The following is a 17988-nucleotide window of genomic DNA, read 5'->3' on the forward strand; positions in this document are numbered from 1 at the left end:
GGAGGAGGAGGAGGAGGAGGAGGAGGAGGAGGAGGAGGAGGAGGAAGAGGAGGAAGAGGAGGCAGCGGTAGAGGAAGACAGCACTGCTTATGGAATAAAAGCCTGGATGTAGACACTACCACTGGTAGTCTGGGATAGGTCACTGACCCCCTCTGTTTCATCCTCTCCTCTGGGACAACAGGGGACACATTGAACCCCGTCAGAAGCTCGCGACTGAAATCAAGCTGATGCGGTAAAGCTCCCGGCACACATCCATGTACAAATACAGCATCGTGACTGCCACCCCTGCGGCTTCGGGTAAGCACGCAGCTCACATTGGAAGCATAAGCTTCTGCTGTTAGTGACATTAATCATTTTAATCTTACATGTATCACCAGGGACATATTCACTGTCCTCATCTTTATGGTATACTGATGTTCTATCTACTGGGCTGATCCTCCCACCTGGATGTGTGCTTTCTGAGATGCTACCCCCTCCCTGCATGCTTAGGAAGAAATGTCAGGTGGAAAAAGATCCTCAAAAGTATGTCAGTTCTGTCCGGCCTTCTTCCTACGCTCAGTCTTAGCCCCAGCTACCACGAGTCACTAAATAAGCTTCATCTTTAAGTAAAACGCTAAGAAACAAATTCCTAACTGGGCAACTGTAAGCCGACAAGCATTTTAATCTCTGAAGGACTTTCTTTTTCACTCACACAGACGTAGCTTAGGAGCGGGCGTGTGTTGTCAGATGAGTAAATACACCATCTAGTAATTAGGTCACGGTATGGATAGCAGCTTTGGTTTTAAGAGTTATATTTTCAAGAAAATAAGACTGCAATGCCATGGTTACGGGCTCTCTCTTTCTCTCTCACCTTCGTCCAGACACTATCCAGAAAGTTGAAATTTTGAGTACTGAGTGCAGCATCCCTGTGCTTTATGTAAACACCCCTGGACCGTCTCAGACATGGCGCTCTGAGAGAGCCTCAGCCCAGCTTGGCTAAGTGAAACTTGCTCGCTTTTCAACAGCATTTAACTTTCCTTTCTTTGTTATTTTTTCCCCTTAAAACTAACAAGGTATGTTCTCTATGACATAGGGCCTCTGTGTTGTGACTGAACGTCCCTGTGATAGAATAAGCAGGGCTGAGCTCGATCCAAAGCTTTCCGTGGGAGTGGATTCCCTGTGGTAGCCTAATATTCCACCCATACAAATATACAAATCACCCAGATAGATGAATGATTCATACCTTACACTATGTCATGGAACTTTCTAGTCTATGAAGACCTGAACTTAATTGCCAACAGTTATTCGTGTGCTTAGAATGAGTACTTGCTGATTGTATTATTCAAAAACTGCCAAATACCTAGATCCACATAAATAGTTAATCTTTTTTTTTAATGAACAAGAGTGACTTCCTTAAAACCCAAAGCATGTGTCTATCACAAAACTCCTAGAAATTGTTTGACATGCCATTTTCTTGGACAGAACCATTCAGCTAATATAGAAATCATCTATAAACTATCTTAAGTTATCTCTTGACATTTAAAAAAGACAGAATCCTGAATTGAGAGTTTTGTGAACTCTATGGCTCCACTAGAGACTGGGCGAAGGTCAGCGAGCCAATGGTAGCCAGGCTGCAGGCAGTTCTGAAACCTCCCACTCATTTGCATAAGGCTTGGCCACCTTAGGCTGGCTTCTAACTTCGGTCTAGCTGCTAAAATTAGGAGCTCATTTTTCCCCTCTTTTTTTTCCTCCAAGTTTGAAATTATTCCTTTCTTTTCTGGCAGTCTGTGTTAGACTATCCAGAGGCCCTTTTAAATGTTCTCCCTTGCTTCAAGGAAACAAGCAAACGTCATCCCACACAGCTCTCATGCCAAACAGGTGCCTCGAAACGGCCTTGTATATCTGCATTTAGATGATGGAGTTTGCTATTTGAACAGTGAGGCCTCCCCAACTCCCCAGGAGGCAAGAAAACCTCCTACTCACCACAAGGAAGATACATATAGGTAGAAAGTCTGATGGACTTTCCCCCAATGCTGGGGCATATACACACGAGGAACGGAACTAGAGAGGAATACTTGGGAACTTTGATACTCAAGGGCACACTTGTACATGCACGCACATGCGCACTGTAGATATTACATTCCTATACCCTCTGATGCCCCCACCCATTTTTTAAGCTGGTGCTCATAGGTAAAGCTGAATGTCTGCACCCTTACCCTGGCGAGGGCTTCTTCAATGGTGATCATTTTCTCCTTGACCATCATCATCAGCTGAATCCGCTCCTCGTCGCTCATCGTAATCTCACTGGCCACATAGCCCACATCCTCTCCTGGGGATTAAAGATAGACAAACACAAATGAGGGATGAAGCAGCCCTCCAGACTGGATGCCCCTCATCCTGGGGGAGGGAGGGATGTTTCTCGGGTACCCTGTCGACTTTGCATGCTATGGCTGGATCAGAGGGATGTAGAGCCAAGCTGTTTGTCTGAGAACCGAAGCGCATCTCTTTGGGAAGTGCTTGCTAAGAATGTGTGTGAGTTACCACAGAAGCAATCCTCTCAAATGACCAGAAGTGTTGAGTTAGGCCTTCTAGACACGGTACAAAGTTGACAGGGAATTTCTTGTTACAGGTGGACCAGGAATCTCACTTAAACACTCAACTTGATCAGACAGGCATCACGAGGCTTCTTTGGGCTAGTAATTTACCAAGTGAAATATGAATGAGAAGGACATCTATTTGTGTGGGAGCATGGGAAGTCAAGCCACAGAACCAAGCCTGCTAAGCCCAATTCAACTGTCTTTCTCTACTGAGCTATCTGGCTAGTATTCTCACAGAATAAAGACATAAATAAAGCAGAATGCTAAGCACATCAGCCTCGTGGAGGGCAAGTACTACAGCTACCTGCATCTGGAAGCACTGCAGTCACATGGGCCTGCAGACTGTGACAGGCAGCCACCATCTCATTTAGAGCTGAAAGCTACCAGAACTACAGAGGAAAATACGTTCTTCTGAGTCCTTCTAAAAAGTCTTTCCCACACGGCAAACAACGCCATTTCTCTTGAGCTCCATTGGCCAGTTGCATCTTTGGTTAGCATGTGGGAAAGGATTTATTGACAGTAAGCTAGCACACATACAGGAGGAAGCCATATTGTAGGCGGTGGCCCCTCTCCTCAGCCCCATCTTCCTTCAACATCCTTATGTGGCTTCTGGTATCATTGGGACTTCAGTCTGTATACCATATTTGCACAAGGACAGAACTAAGGAGGCTACCTGGAGACTCATGGGGAACCATGGTGGAAGGACCTAGCTTGTGATTTGTGTTCCCTGTGGCTTGGCATCTCATTTCCATTTTGTAACCAGTTATCCCCTTGTGGGAAAGTGAAAGGGCATGGTAGATGTGGAGAGAAGCCTACTCGTTTGACTCATTTTACTTCCTGTGTTGAGTGACACGGAGCTGTTTGAGTGTTTCACAGAGCCGTGTGAACTGCTGACGCTATCATATCTATCACATCTATCTATCTGTCTGTCTGTCTGTCTGTCTGTCTGTCTATCTATCTATCTGACTTCTTAACATTTGTATGCATGTCTCTGTATAAATGAATGGCACATGTGGGTGCTAACAAAGGGCAAAAAAGGATCATCAGATTCCCTTGGCACTGGAGTTAAATACAACATGAGCTGCCTGACATAAGTACTGGGAACCAAACCCTGGTCCTTTGGAAGAGCAGCAAGTACTCTTAACCACTGAGCTCTCTCTTTAGGCCTTGCCGCCCTCTCTTCACTGCCTTCTTTCTCTACAGCTTTCTAAGTAAAAACTTTGTCAGAATGCAAAGTCTATTCAGAACCACAGAGGATTCTGGGTCTCTACCAAAACGGAAAGCTGGGAGTTTATTGAAGAATAACTAACTCCCTCAAAGTGGGACAACTAAAAACAGTCACTTGAAAGCCGTCTGAAAACTCAGGTGTGCAGAGAGAGAAGCTAAAGTCCACAGCCAAGTCTCTGGTGTCTGGGTGGGAGTGACTGGAGAGACTTCCAGCCAGGAGAGGTCATGTTATTGTGCAAAAGGAAAAGAGTGTCAGGGGTGGACAGCAAAACATGTTCACTTATTGATAACCCCTTTCAGTGGGACAGGAATGTCGAAGTCTATGTGTTCTGGTTTCCTTTGTGAATACTGGGAGAAACGTAAATTACAGAACTCAGGCTCCAGAGGACGACATATTTATTTGCTATCTAAACAAAAACAAAGGCGAGGCCTGGAGAAAGGGCAGAGCTCCCTTCAACAGAGCAGCCAGCTAAATTCTCATGATGTCAGACCCAAAGAGGGTTTCCAGGGACAACAGCCCCATAACTGTCCCTGTCACAGAGCAAAGTGTTCAGAAGAATGCAAAGGCTCCAAGTGGGGGTATGCACTGCAGGGGCCAAAACTAACAAACGCAAAGAGATTCCCTTGACCCACTGGGGTCAGCGCTTGGTGACTTTAAGAGAAAAAGCAGGGTGGCTGGCATGAGGGGGACATTTGCAGACGTGGTCCCTGGCATCAGAAGACCACAATCTCATCTAGTTACTTTTTTTCAAATCTTGAAGTCATGAAAGGAATGTTGGAAAAGTTGACTATCTTGAAGCTATAAGCGATGAGTTAATCCTATATTGCGGGGGAGGGGGAGGGGTCCATTAGATCAGGGACAGGCTTCTGAGTGTCAGGAAGCTACAGGGACCCACATCATTGTACCTTTTGAAGTCTGCCTCATTATTCCTTTTTGGTTCTTTCGGAAATTCTGCCAGAAGTATTTGTTTTTCTTCTTCCAATCTCCTTTGCCTTTAAGAAAGAAACAAAGAAAAGGAGAGACAGAGAGAGAGAGAGAGAGAGAGAGAGAGAGAGAGAGAGAGAGAGAGGCACAAGCAGTAAATTCACTAATACCAAAAGGAGTCTCTTTCTTATAATGTCAAAGCTTGAACAAATACTCTGATTTTACAAAAAGATGATTTTTTGGTTTGTGAAAGACAGGGAGGAATTAGCTATAAAGTTGTTTAAAAGAAATGCAAATTTGTTTGTGGCAAAAAAGAGGAGGAGGAGGAGGAGGAGGAGAAGGAGAAGAAGAAGAAGGAGAAGAAGGCCTCGACAGGGTTAAGAAAAACAATACAGAAACATCAGAAAGGCAGGTCAGGCATGCGTTCCTGAGCTCACTTTGAAGTTTGTTTAGCCTGCCTTCCGCCTTGTATTGTGGTCCACTCCCGCCCTTTGGTGGCAGCCGCAATTATTTCCACTCTGCCACAAATAAAAGGCTTGCGAGGTCCAAGTTGTTTTGTTTTGTTCCTGCTGTCTGCCCACCACTGCTTTCTCCTATTCCAAACTTAATGAAGAAAACACAAGAGCAGTATGGGCTGGTCAGCACAGGCAAAGCAGCCTGGCTCACTGTAGTGTTTGGTGACAGAGATCTACAGCCTCGGTAAGGCGTGATCCCCACCTCGCTGGTGTTTAGGTTTCTTGGTGACCAACCTACAGATTAACAAAGTCACAAAGACAAGAAAACCAGAGGCCGGTCCTGCTGTGATTTCTCCTAGCTCACTGTCGCTCTGATCTCCCTCCTATCAAAGACGTGGATCAGGTGATTCACCGATGAAAACAAATTTGCCATCGATAGACATTTTTTTTAAATCTATTATGTTTCTAGTAGTTGACAATACAAAATACCTTTTAAAAAGCAAACAGAAAGGCTGATGATAGCTCAGTCAGTGAAAAGGTTGTTTTACAAGCATAAGAAGCTAAGTTCAACCTCCTAGAACCCACATAGTGAAGGAAGCTGCACATGGCGGCACATCCTTACAATCCCACTGTGGGACAGGGAGAGACAGGCAGATCCTTCTGGCTCCTGGGCCAGTCCGCCTAGTGCCCTGGAGTGTTTTAGGCCAATGAGAGACTGTTGTGTCACACAACCAGGTAGCTAGCTTCTGAAGAATGACAGGCAAAGTGTTTATCTGTCTCTGCCTCTCTCTCTCTCTCTCTCTCTCTCTCTCTCTCTCTCTCTCTCTCTCTCACACACACACACACACACACACACACACACACACACACACACTTTTAAAAGACAAATATAAGGGAAGACAGTGAGTGAACGGGAAGGGAACTTCTTTATTCTTTAAAAAGAGGAGGCAGTGGCAACAATGGCCGCCACTGTGCTGATGTGGCACGCCCAAGACAGCAGCCCTGTCTCCATTTGGTGTCTGTCTGGTTGCCCTGTGGCCACTGGAAACAAGGCCTAGCAAAGTGGTGGCTTCCCCAGTCTAGACTGGTGGTGCCAAGCAATGATGCATGGAGCAGCCATGTGGGAACTCCATCTCTGGTGCTCCCAAGCTAGCAAGGGTGTCATTTGTCAAAACAGGATGTCCTCATTTATATGTCGACAGCCCTGGAAGCCCAATAATGAAACCCAAGCCCTTCTGCCTTAGATTTCCTAGGTTCTTGGTCCTCGAGGCTAGTTTCAAGCAGATGTCAGCCATAAAGAGTTAAAGCACATTCGGTGTCAGTCATTTGGCCTTTTTTCTTAGGGAGGAGGATACCACGAGTTTCTCTATCTACGAGCTGTATTCTCTTCCTTCGCTCTTCTATATGTGTACACCTCATGAGTGCTGGGATTAAAGGCATGTGCCATCACCACCCGGCTCATATTCTGCTTCTGTAAAATGGAGATAATAAAAACAGCCAACATCTTTTCAGCACTTCCAACATCCAAACCGTTCGCTATTTAACAGCCTATCTCATTTAAATCTCTCTTGTGTTTCTTCTCCTCCTTCTTTATAATGGCAACAGGGCCATATCATGTATCTCAGGCTGGGCCAGAACTCAGTACCTTCCCACCTCAGGCTCCCATGTGCTGAAATTACCCTTATGTCCAACCATGGTCACTGCTGGGTCAGTATTTATGATTCAAATCCTGGTGGCCAGAATTCAGTGCTCATTACACACCCACCCTCTGGCCTTTGCTGTAGCAAGAGTAGATCTTATAATCAAGGATATATAAAATTTATAATGCCTTGAATGCATATTTTTTTATCTACACATTCCAAATGGAATGGTTTGTCAGAGGGCATCATCAGAGAAACAAACTTAAGGATTTCTCTAACAGTGGTATGTGCTTGTGACAGAGAAAATTATGAGTATCTAGCAAAAAGGCTGGCCAACGAGATTATACACATCCAATATGATGCAGAAGTAAGCCTTTCTCTGCTAACATTTATCAGGTAGAAATATGCACAAACTGTCCCATTTTTGAAGACTTGTAAAACAGTATATAGACTATGATACTTACTTGTACTTTCAAAATAACTATTCATAACGAGAAAAAGAAGAAAATGGTACGTCAAATACCAGGGGCAGAAGGATGGCTCAGCCAATATGATGCTTAGTAACAAGCATGCTGAGCTGAGCTTGGATGCCCAGCAACCACAATAAAAAAGCACAACATGGTAGCATGTGTCTGCAACCCTAATGCCAAGGACAAAGACAGCCAGGTCTGCCCAGAGTCTGCCGGTCAGCTGCTCTACCTGAACTGATGGTCTACTTGAGCTCCAAGTATGAGAGACCTCCCAAAAAGTAAAGAGGAGAATGACTGGAGGACATCTAGTGGGGCCTTCAACCACACACACACGCACACGCACAGGCACACATAATCTTTTTACAGTGTTTGTTTCTGAGTTGACAGACAATGATGATGATGGTGATGATAATATTACTATTTTGGCAAGGTGTACAACTCTACATGTCTATATATCTTCTATAATCTATGAAAATAAAGTTCAATTCAATATTTAAATCCAGGGCAATGGTACTGACCTACACAGCCGTCTTCTGAGTTTGATTTATGGAGAGGGTACCTAGAAAAGAAAACAAAATGCATATATATGAATAGAGGGCTTTGGTTTTATGGGGTTTTCACTGAAACCTTCCTAACCTACTGGACCTCGGCCCAACAGTGCTTAACCAAGCCTAGGGAATATTTATAATGGCTCTTTCCCATCTATCTGCTGAGGTACTAGAAAATGGGTACCATTTGTCACTACTGATTAATGGAAGGCCCAGTCTGTCACTACAGATTGTCTGTCTGTGAGCTCGCTTATCACTGGTCAAGTTCTTGCCACCAGGACGTCTGTAGGGTACACAGGACAGAAGCACATCATAATGACTATACTGACTCCACAGCACAGTGACTGCTTGGCAGCCAGAAAAAAAGACCAGTGTACGCTGGGAAGGTAGGAGATGCCGTCAAATGAGACTCAAGTGGAGGGGCAGGCAGTATAGAGCTCCTGTAGTTGGTGACTTCCAACTGGCAAGGGTGACAGCTGGCTTTGCCAGATCTTGTAAGACTCAACATTAAGCCAGAAACCTGCCAGGGAAAGCTTCATGCTTTTAAGTCATGGCAGATTTTCGAAAATGGATCCAAGTTAATCAACCTGTGTCTGTTTTACATCCCACACTGAACCAGGCTGTCAGTGTGAGACAGCAGACCCAGGTAAACCCAAGTAACGTGGAGTAGTACCAGCCTAAAACCAGTGAGCGAGGTGCCCTTCTGGAGAGCACTCAGACAATACCAACTTAAAGCGCAATAGCAAAGAATATTAATGTGGGGGTGGGGGTGGGGGGTGGGATGGGGGTGGGGCAGTACAAGCAGAGATCAGATCGAAATCCTCATTTGCTGGATACAAACCCTAGAGGATAAGGTTAGTGCCCTTGGGCATGCCAAAGAGCCTGTATCAGAACAGAAGTTGGGTACTTAGAGAATTCACACCCAGATCTTCTCTCCAAGTTCTCTGCCAAAAAGGAGCTCAAAAAGATGCACGGCTATAAACACTGTAGCTACAGTCCGGATGCTTAGAAAGCCAGTTTGTGAGGCCGGGTGTTGAGAGATAAGACTGAGAACAGTCAGAGAAAACGTGGCAGAATCTTTAAACACCTAACGGAGACCTCGCAGGTACAGGGACCTCAAGAATATAAGGTGCAGAATGGAGGGGGGTTCCCATAAAGTTCTCCCCTCCCCCACGATTGAGGCACTACTTAGATGTACAGGTATTGATGATGACTGGCGAATTGGTACCCAAACCCTGTGAACAACATAGCGCTCCACATCTGAGAGGCGAGAACTGTTTCCGGCTGGCACAAAAACCCTGAAAGATCTCCACGATAAACTTGGAAAGGTACTAAAAAAACAGACACAGGTGAAGCCACTGCAGAGGCCACGGTCAGGAGCTACATGCATCACTCCTCCCCCTTTCTAACACACAAACACACCGACTCTCCCACAGGAAGAAAACATACCTGATCACCAAACTACGCCCCTCCCCCAAAAGCTCAAGAATCTACTCTTTCCCTCCTCCTACATACTGCAAAAATAAGAGATTTGACTCACATCTACCTGAAAGGCTGTCAAGTGGTGGCCATTTTAAGTTTTATAGACATTCAGTCAAAATGTACCTAGCAATATTACATTAGGGACAAAGGTATGGAGAAATGAGGCTTTTGGTTAGAGAGTGGGAGTTTATGAACAAGGATGCATGCCGGGATAAAGATGAAGCTTGGTTGGCTGAGTGTCTGTCTAGCACACAGAGCCCTGGTTTTGACCCATCACTGCACAACACTGAGAGGAGTTGGTGTTCTTTTGTAATCTCAGCACTTGGGAGCTGAGGTGAAAGCAGGAGGGTTTCTACTACACAGAGGAGAGTTCGAGGCTAGTCTGGAGTTGTCTCAAACAAGCAAACAAACAAGGAGGCATACAAAGATGTCGGGGTGGGGTCTGGTTGGTCTTGACTGGAGTGCAGGGTACAAGGAGATCAGCAAAGCAGGTCTAGATACATCTGTGAAGTCCCCACAAGATAATCAACTAAGAGAAAAGACTCACCCACCTGAATATGGGTTTTATCATCTAATAGGCTGAAGCCTAGACAGGCTAAAAACAGGAAAGAGAACATCTCAATGGTCCAGACTCCACGGTAAGTCTCCACTTACCAGACACTATGCCGTGAACACTGTTCTCACTGACCGCCTCCTCCTCTCCGCACCACAGTGTCTTACCTCATCTCAGCCCCAAAACAAGCACAAGCAGGAGCCCAAACAAGTTCTTCCTCTCTTAAGTTGTTTCCTCTCTGGCCCTGGTCACAACGGTGACACAGGGATGCATACCGGAAGCCAGAGGAGCAGGGACAGCTACATGCTCGTGGACACAGGTGAATTATGAGACAAGACAGGGACTGTCAAGACTGAGCCACCAGCTGGCTAGCTGGCCGGAGAGGACAGCAGGGAATCTTTCAAAGAGGGATCAGCTTTGAGCTGTTGTTGAATTCTTAGCATCTGAATGATACCGACCACCGCTAAGAACCAACTATATCCACGGTGTTTATCCAAACCAGCACTAATGTGGTCAGAGCTTTGCAGTCATTTTTCCTTACAGTGAAAGAAATGTGTTCTCAGGCCTTCAGAAAGCTTTAACTCCTCTGACGACAGAGAATAGTAAATATTAATGAATTAAATGACTTTAAACTATCACTCAATTTATATACCAATTTTATAGGGAGCTACAGTCCCCAGAAGGGAAGTCGGATTCGTTTGTTGCTCTGTGACCACTTGGAGCCACTAGGGATCACGCCAGGTGCCCTGCTGTGGCCCAGTTGTCTTCGGAATGTATGCCTTTCCCTCTCTGGATAGAATGAAGATTAATCATTTCAATCCTATCTTTGAAATTTTCAAAGGCTCCTTTCCATCCCAAAGTCATCTTTTCATGCTTTTAGTCAAATGCAAATGTTTAAAACCATAAGAAAAAAAAATGCTTCCAAATTTGCCGTTTAAGGAAAAGGCTCATTCTCACTGCTACCTAGACATTACAAAATGTACTCAGAGGCCCCGCCCCAAAGTACAGACTTACAGCCCTTTGGTTACTTTCATTCACTCTCTTCAAATTGTCACTCATCTTGGGTAATTTGATCCCCCGGTTTGGCTGTACTCACACTTCTTGCATTTCCCCAGATCGCCTGAAGATGGCACTGTAGCTTCTTTCAGTGGTAATGTAGAGCGTGGAATTTTGTTTTTAAATTTTCACAAGTTTACAACACACAGACCGACTAGAGCCAGTGTCTAAGTGTGAGGCTCCTTGGCTCACCACCGCTCAAAAGAGAAAAGTGACACCATATAAATTTAGACAGAGCGAATTCTATCTGCAAGGCTCGCAGAGGAGAAATGCAAAATCACACACACACACACACACACACACACACACACGCATGCATGCACGCACACAGGAACCCACGCACGCTCTTGAGACCATTTCTAGCATCCATCTTACAGGACTTGAAACTAACTATGTAACCATCCAAGTCTGGATATCAGCAGACAGGAGCATCACCTCCTGGTTCTGTGGTGGAAGAAGTCAGCTCCAAAAAGGTTGCCTCCACTCACAACTTTCTTCTAAGCTCACACCGTGTGCCTGAGAGAAACAGGTCTGAAGGGTGTTTGGCCCCACCCCTATGCCAACCCCTCAGCCCTGGCACCATCAGTTCCACTGATAAAGGGGTAAGGAATGGACACCAGGAAGCAATACTCAGTGTCTGTTACACTCTGAAAGTGTTGCACCTAAAGTCTCAAGCAATCTGGGGATGTGATTTCTTGTTTAGAGTTCAAGAGGTCCTGGGTTCAAATCCTGGACAAGCCTGTTGTATTTCTCCAGATGTAAGCCAGAGTAAACATATTTTCTTCAATAACTATGGTTAAGATTCTCTATATTGCTCATATGTGAACATTTCCCCTTGAGATCCAAAACTACTTAAGCTGTTTCTAAAGGCAAAATTCATTTAGGAAAATTCCTAAATTAGGGAATTATTGGATTAAAAAAAATCAAGGAAGTATATCCTCAGAACTTGGCCCATGTCTTTCCTTTGTCCAAGCATTTCCAACCATGCTTCCTTTCTTCCATCCGCTCTGTAAGCATTCAGATCGCAGTGAGTCAGGCACTCTCTGGGGCACGGCGGGCATTGGCTAAAGGAGACCGGGGAGGCTGTGTACTTTGAGGCTGGGATGGAGCTGCAGGAAGAGCTGCAGAGTGGGGGTGGGAGACCTCCCTGAAGAAGGACAGGTGTAGGAGACCTCCCTGAAGAAGTAGCCCTCAAGCAGAGCAGAGGGGAGCCGCTGTGACATTCGCACCTCAGCAGTGGGGAAGAACTCAAGGCAGAAGCGAAGGAGGGCATCCAAGAGTCTACCTTGGGCCAGTGGCATCGGGTGGAGATATGAAAGGAGTAGCCGGGTGCATATGTGAGACCAGAGCTGCAGACAAAAGCTCAATAGATATGACTCATATTATAAAGCAATGGGGGAACAATGGAGTATAATACAGAGAGGCATTTCAGAGACCAAGCTCTGACTCTTAGGAATCAGAAGGAAGTGAGGCCAGGCAATGATATGGGGAGAAGTTGCCAGGATAGAAGAGAAAAACTGGCTAGATGTTCACTTCTCTGACTGGAATAAAACTCAAGTCAATTTTATAGCTATAGTCTGCCTCACATTCAGCATGTGGGCTGTACACAGGCTACCCTATTTTCTATGGAGTTTCTTGCATTAGCAAAGACATCCTCATTAAACCACCCACTGTGCAGATGAACAAAAACACGGGTCAAAATGTATTCTCCAAGCCTCTTTAGAATTCAACCTTCAAAGTCAAGACTGCCATGTAGACATTTCCAAGCACAGAATGTATGTGTCCTCTGAAATCTCAGAGCAGGCGACACAGAAATACCCAAGCCTTCTAGCATCTTGTCCCTTCATTTCTCTTGCCTGTGCACACAGGAAGGACTAACCTACCACACTCCTGAATGCGCTGCCCTTGAGATGAACTTCAAGGGCACACTGGAATACACTGGCCCTGCTCTGTCATAACTAATGGACAGCTGCTCAGGAGAAGGTGTGATGCTATGTTTCCCATCTCAAATCCAAACAAGGATTCATGAACACATGAGAACCAAGTGTTTCAAGGATGCTTGAGGAGCTGGCTGAGGGGATATTGCTATGCCTCTGGTCTGCTGACAGAAGGAAGGGGACCACAGCGTGCCCAACTCATTTCTTCTTGTTGCTAAGTATCCTAAGGTGCACCCTGGCAAAAAAACCAAAACAAAACAAAAACAAAAACACCCCATCTCATTTTCACATGTGGAGACCAGCATTTAGCAAAAGCACAATAAATGTTGGCACTCAGAGAACATCCTAAGCTATACCCCATGTCAGGCTCAGTGATGCTTTACTGTAACTAAACAAACAAACATATGTGCATACACACACAAATGCAGTTATAACCTAATTTATAAGAAGCAACATATGTTATACATTACTTGAAACCTGGACTTACAGAGTTTTTTATGGCTCCACAATCTTAAATCTCAGGATATAAAACTTCGGCACTAGTTTTCTCCCTACTACATTTTGAATGGAGGTCTTGCGGTTCTTGTTATATCACCCAACATCACTGGGGGTTGCCCAAGTGCCCCCAAAGCTAGTCACCTTCTCCTCCGGTACTAGAAAAGGGTCATGGCTGTACTACAAGGTGGTAAGGTTGAGAGAGGGCCTCCGCTAGGTGTGACAGTTTGGGGCTGCACACTCCCAGCATTAGAAAGGCAGAGGCAAGAATAGTGCTGAGTTCAAGGCTAGCCTGGGCTAGACTAGATTCTGTCTTAAAGACAGCTTACTGATCTTAAAGATAGCAATTTCCTTTTTCACGAGCTACGTAAGTATAATCTATATTGTGCTTGGCAATGCATACGTATTAGGCATGTATGGGATTTTTAATGTTTTGATTTATTCCTTGGGAACTTATACAAGATCTTGTCACATTCTTTTCCCTCCTCCAAATCTTTCCGAGGATGGGGCTTGCACTGGAGTGTGGTTGATATACCCAGTGTCACTCCACTGGGCAAAATTAACTGATTTTTCTCAGTGGTTATCAATGGTGAATAGGTTCTTAGCTAAGGGTGAGACTTTGTGTCCACTTTTATATCCAATTTTTATGAGACAGGATTTTATGTTCCATGGCTGGTTTCTAACTTGATATGTAGCTGAAGTTAGGCTTTGAATTTCTTATTTTTTCTGCTTCCATCTCGAAGCACTGAGACTATAGGAAGGCACCATCCACCCCATATCATATCATGCTAGGCAAACAATCTACAAACTGAGCCATCATCCCCAGCCTGATGAATATTATTATCCTTAAGATATCAAATACATTTTTTAATCTCATGAACATTCTTCTCTATTTAGTAGAAATAAACATGGAACAATATTCAGCTAATACTATCTACTACCTGCCATAAAAACTCAAGAGGTTACCATTCTCCAGCTGCAGGGGCAAGACTGAAGTGAAGTCAGAGAGACAGTAAGGCCTGGGCCATAAGAAAAGGCTCACTCTCAAGGATGGGAAGAGACAAAGGCTGGCGCCCCCTAGTGCTCAGTCCTGCATAACTCTCTTGCTTTATACCAAACCTGGTCTTTCCTCATGAAAAGGCTGGATTTCATACACACCACAGCTCACAAATTCTCCAACTGTGACTGAGAATAATTCTCACACGGAGTCTTAGAACTCCATAAATAGCCAGTGAAAGCAGCAACACCAGTCATAACTTATCAACCCAGTCAAAAAACTCTCTTATTCAGACCTGTCTTGTTTCCATTTGTTTTTTCATTTCAGGGTCTTTTTACTCAGCTACAACTTTCTTCTTGTTGTCTTTACTTTGGTTTGTTGGCTTTTTGTTTTGTCTGAGACAGCATCTCACACAGTAGTCCATGCTATCTTAAAACTTACTAACGTAGCCCAGGCTGGTCTTAAACCCACAGCAACCTTCAGGCGTCAGCTTCCGGACTGCTGGGACTGTAGTCACAATCTACCATGCTCAGCGTTGGCCCGTACTTTCTGGCTTTCTGCTTAACAAAGTCACCTCCAAAAACGATCAAGGCGAATTGTGTAGCGTGAGATCCAAGTCAACAAACCCAGCCCAGGATAAGAGTCACACACTATGAAGTCAAGCAGACTTGGAAAGAGACAAAAGCTGCCCCATATTTATACCTTGATGCTACTGGATGATCGCTATAATAAAATGTCTCCTACCTCACCGGTAGATGATTTGAGCGGATGAATGGAAACATCTTATGTGTTGCCTGACACTTAGGAAGATCCTTGTAAATGACACCTACGTAAATATTCATCAGAGCCATGGGCAAACTGAAGCCTCCAGCATGCTTTACAAAGATCACCTTTGTCACTCCGGCACACGATGCTGGCATACAGCTCCTATGCTAGACTTAAACCATTTCCAGTCACTGAGCTGTCTCAGTGCTAATTTTTTTTTTCATGTCAACCTCTCTCCAGTATTTTGATATAGTTATTTCTTTTTCCTCATTTCTAGAAGCTACCTATTTTTTTTAAAGATTTATTTAATGTATATGAGTACACTGTCACTGACACACCAGAAGAGCGCATTGGATCCCATTACAGATGGATGTGAGCTACCATGTGGTTGCTGGGAATTGAACTCAGGACCTCCGCAAGAGCAGCCAGTGCTCTTAACGGCTGAGCCATCTCTCCAGGCCCTGAAGCTACTTATTATTAGAATCCCAACAAAATGTACACTTGAAGATGGAGTACGATGTCAAATGTTCTTTATCTAGATTGCTTGTGGCGTGATCGTATTTCCCTTTGTTTATATTCACTGTCAGGCGTGCTCAGTGGGTAAGAGTGCTTGCTGCCCTTCACAGGTTCAACATTCAGTTTCTAACAAGGACATCAGGCAGCTCACAACCACCACGTGTAACCCTAGCTCCAGGGAACTCCACACCTCCTTCTGGCCTCTGAGGGCACCAGTGTGTGTGTGTGTGTGTGTGTGTGTGTGTGTGTGTGTGTGTAAAATTTAAAGAATTTTTAAAAGTCTTGATATCCTAATGTTTCCCAGGGCAGTATTTAGCTTGGTAAAGCATAGTATATGCTAATTTTATTAAGGCTGAGAAGCTTTTTCAGTATGGACACATTTCCTAAGAAATTATTCGAATCCATCAATTATGTCACATTAACTTTCTAAAAGTAGTGGCAAGCTTTTCAAGTTTATGAGGTCTAATTGTTGTCACCAAACAATACTACCACCCACTCTTTAATTCTGTTATATACAGATCTGGGATGGTTAATTTTAACTGTCAACTTGCCACAACCTAGGATCACCCGAGAATAAAATATTAATGAGGGATGGATTATCGAAATCAGGTTGACCTATGTGCACGTTTGTAGGAGACTATCTTGATTACACATTCACTGATATGTGAAGATTCAGCCCACTGTGAGTGGCGCTATTCCCTAGGCAAGGAGGCTTAGACTGTAGGAGTAAGGAAAGTCAGCTCTATACAAGCATGCATGCTTACTCTCCCTCTGCTCTTGCATGTGATCGTGACTAGCTGTTTTGAGTGTCTACATTGGCTTTCCTGCAATGATTGACAATAATCTGGAATTATAAGTCAAACAAATCAACAAAAGCCTTTCTCCTCTAAGCTGCTTTTTGTCGGGGCATTTTATCACAGCTCAGAAAAGGACAAGGTCCTGTTACCACGAGGCACAAACTCTTAGGCCTAGAGACTGCTGAAAGCACACGGAAGACATTTGAATCTCAATCCTTGAACTTTCACAATCATAACTTTTTCTACCCCATCTCCTTTCCATAATTTCCTTGGTTCAAATTATCCTCAAAACCACTTTAAATAAGGCTATTCCTTCCATATGAGATGTCTCAAAAGAACACTGTATCGAGAAAACAAGGAGATGACCTGGATGGTATGTAGATTATGTCTACACATGCTAAGCATTAATTTAATAAAATATGAAGAAATGTAATAGCCCTTCTCCCTGGGCTTTGACTCATGTCTCTCTCAAAGCTTCTTAAAATGTACTTCACCCTCTCAGCTTGGTTCTTTGGCACCTCCAGTGTGGCCAACAAGTTCTTCAAGCCAAAAAGCAGGGTTCCAAGCCTTCTGCATCTGAAAACCCTTCACAGAGATGCACGGATGGGATGTGCATCCTTCCATGCACCAGCTAGTAACTTGTCCTGCAAGTTAATGATTCAGGTCACTGGAAGAAACGCAACACTTTCAAGTCTGACGAGCAGCCAAATGCCATCTATCCACAGCGGAAGTCCGGGGCCTGACTGTGCCCAGGCTACAGGCTCATTAAGGCCAGGACTTAAGAGCAGAAGGGTGGAGTGGATCACACTGTGCTGTGATTTCAGGTTAGGAGTTAGAGGCATGCAGAACCAAATCCAGGACAGATTTGTTTATATCCTACTGACATGCTAGTCCTCAGTTCCCAGGGGCCTCTTACAGTGGCTTCTCTTTTCCTTAGGAGCCATATTTTTCCTTTCCTTTATTTTCTTTTGTCTCTTCCCTCTTCCCCTTTCTTTCTATCTCTGTTTCCCTGTCTTGGACAGATCCACATGTAGGTAAAGCTGCCTCAAACAACCTAGGATGATCTTGAACCTCCCATCCTTCTGCCTTCACCTTGTGAATGCTAGACTGGCAGGCATGTACCATCACATACCACGTTGCTCAGGAAGGAGCCAGGGGCCTCATGCATGCTATGGAGGCAAGCACTCTACCAAGAGATGAGCTACATCTCCAGCCCTCATATATTTCTTCATTTGTGACTCAATGGTTCAGAACTAAGAAAGAAGTGACTATCACACGGATACATGGATGCTAGCTTTTCTGGTAATAATCATGGATAGTAACAGCATATATTCCAGCGTCTGTGATAAATGCCTTTCCAGTTCTTCCAAATGAAGTAATCAATCTTCAGAACATCTTTATGACATACTGGGTGGCCCATAAGATTTTAAGGAAGATCATACAGAAAGGAATCACAACCGATTAGTTTCATATAAAATGATGTCAATGATGGCTTGTTGTTTGCCTGGTAGAGATAATGAAGTTCTGTGTTACTTGATGAGGGAACTCC

General features: G+C 44.4%; 1 protein-coding gene across 1 annotated transcript in view; it reads right to left on the reverse strand.

Moving 5' to 3' along the window:
• Nucleotides 1-17988, reverse strand: part of Sash1 (SAM and SH3 domain containing 1) — a 167082-nt gene that overhangs the window by 56800 nt on the left and 92294 nt on the right. Inside the window, exons 5-7 of the mRNA XM_028764361.1 lie at nt 7812-7852; nt 4710-4796; nt 2196-2308 (exon numbers count right to left, since the gene is read on the reverse strand). Coding sequence (XP_028620194.1) covers nt 2196-2308; nt 4710-4796; nt 7812-7852 — 241 coding nt within the window. The remainder of the gene's footprint in view (nt 1-2195; nt 2309-4709; nt 4797-7811; nt 7853-17988) is intronic.

Source organism: Grammomys surdaster, unplaced genomic scaffold (assembly GCF_004785775.1).
Source record: "Grammomys surdaster isolate TR1022 unplaced genomic scaffold, NIH_TR_1.0 143, whole genome shotgun sequence".
Classification (NCBI taxonomy): Eukaryota; Metazoa; Chordata; class Mammalia; order Rodentia; family Muridae; genus Grammomys; species Grammomys surdaster.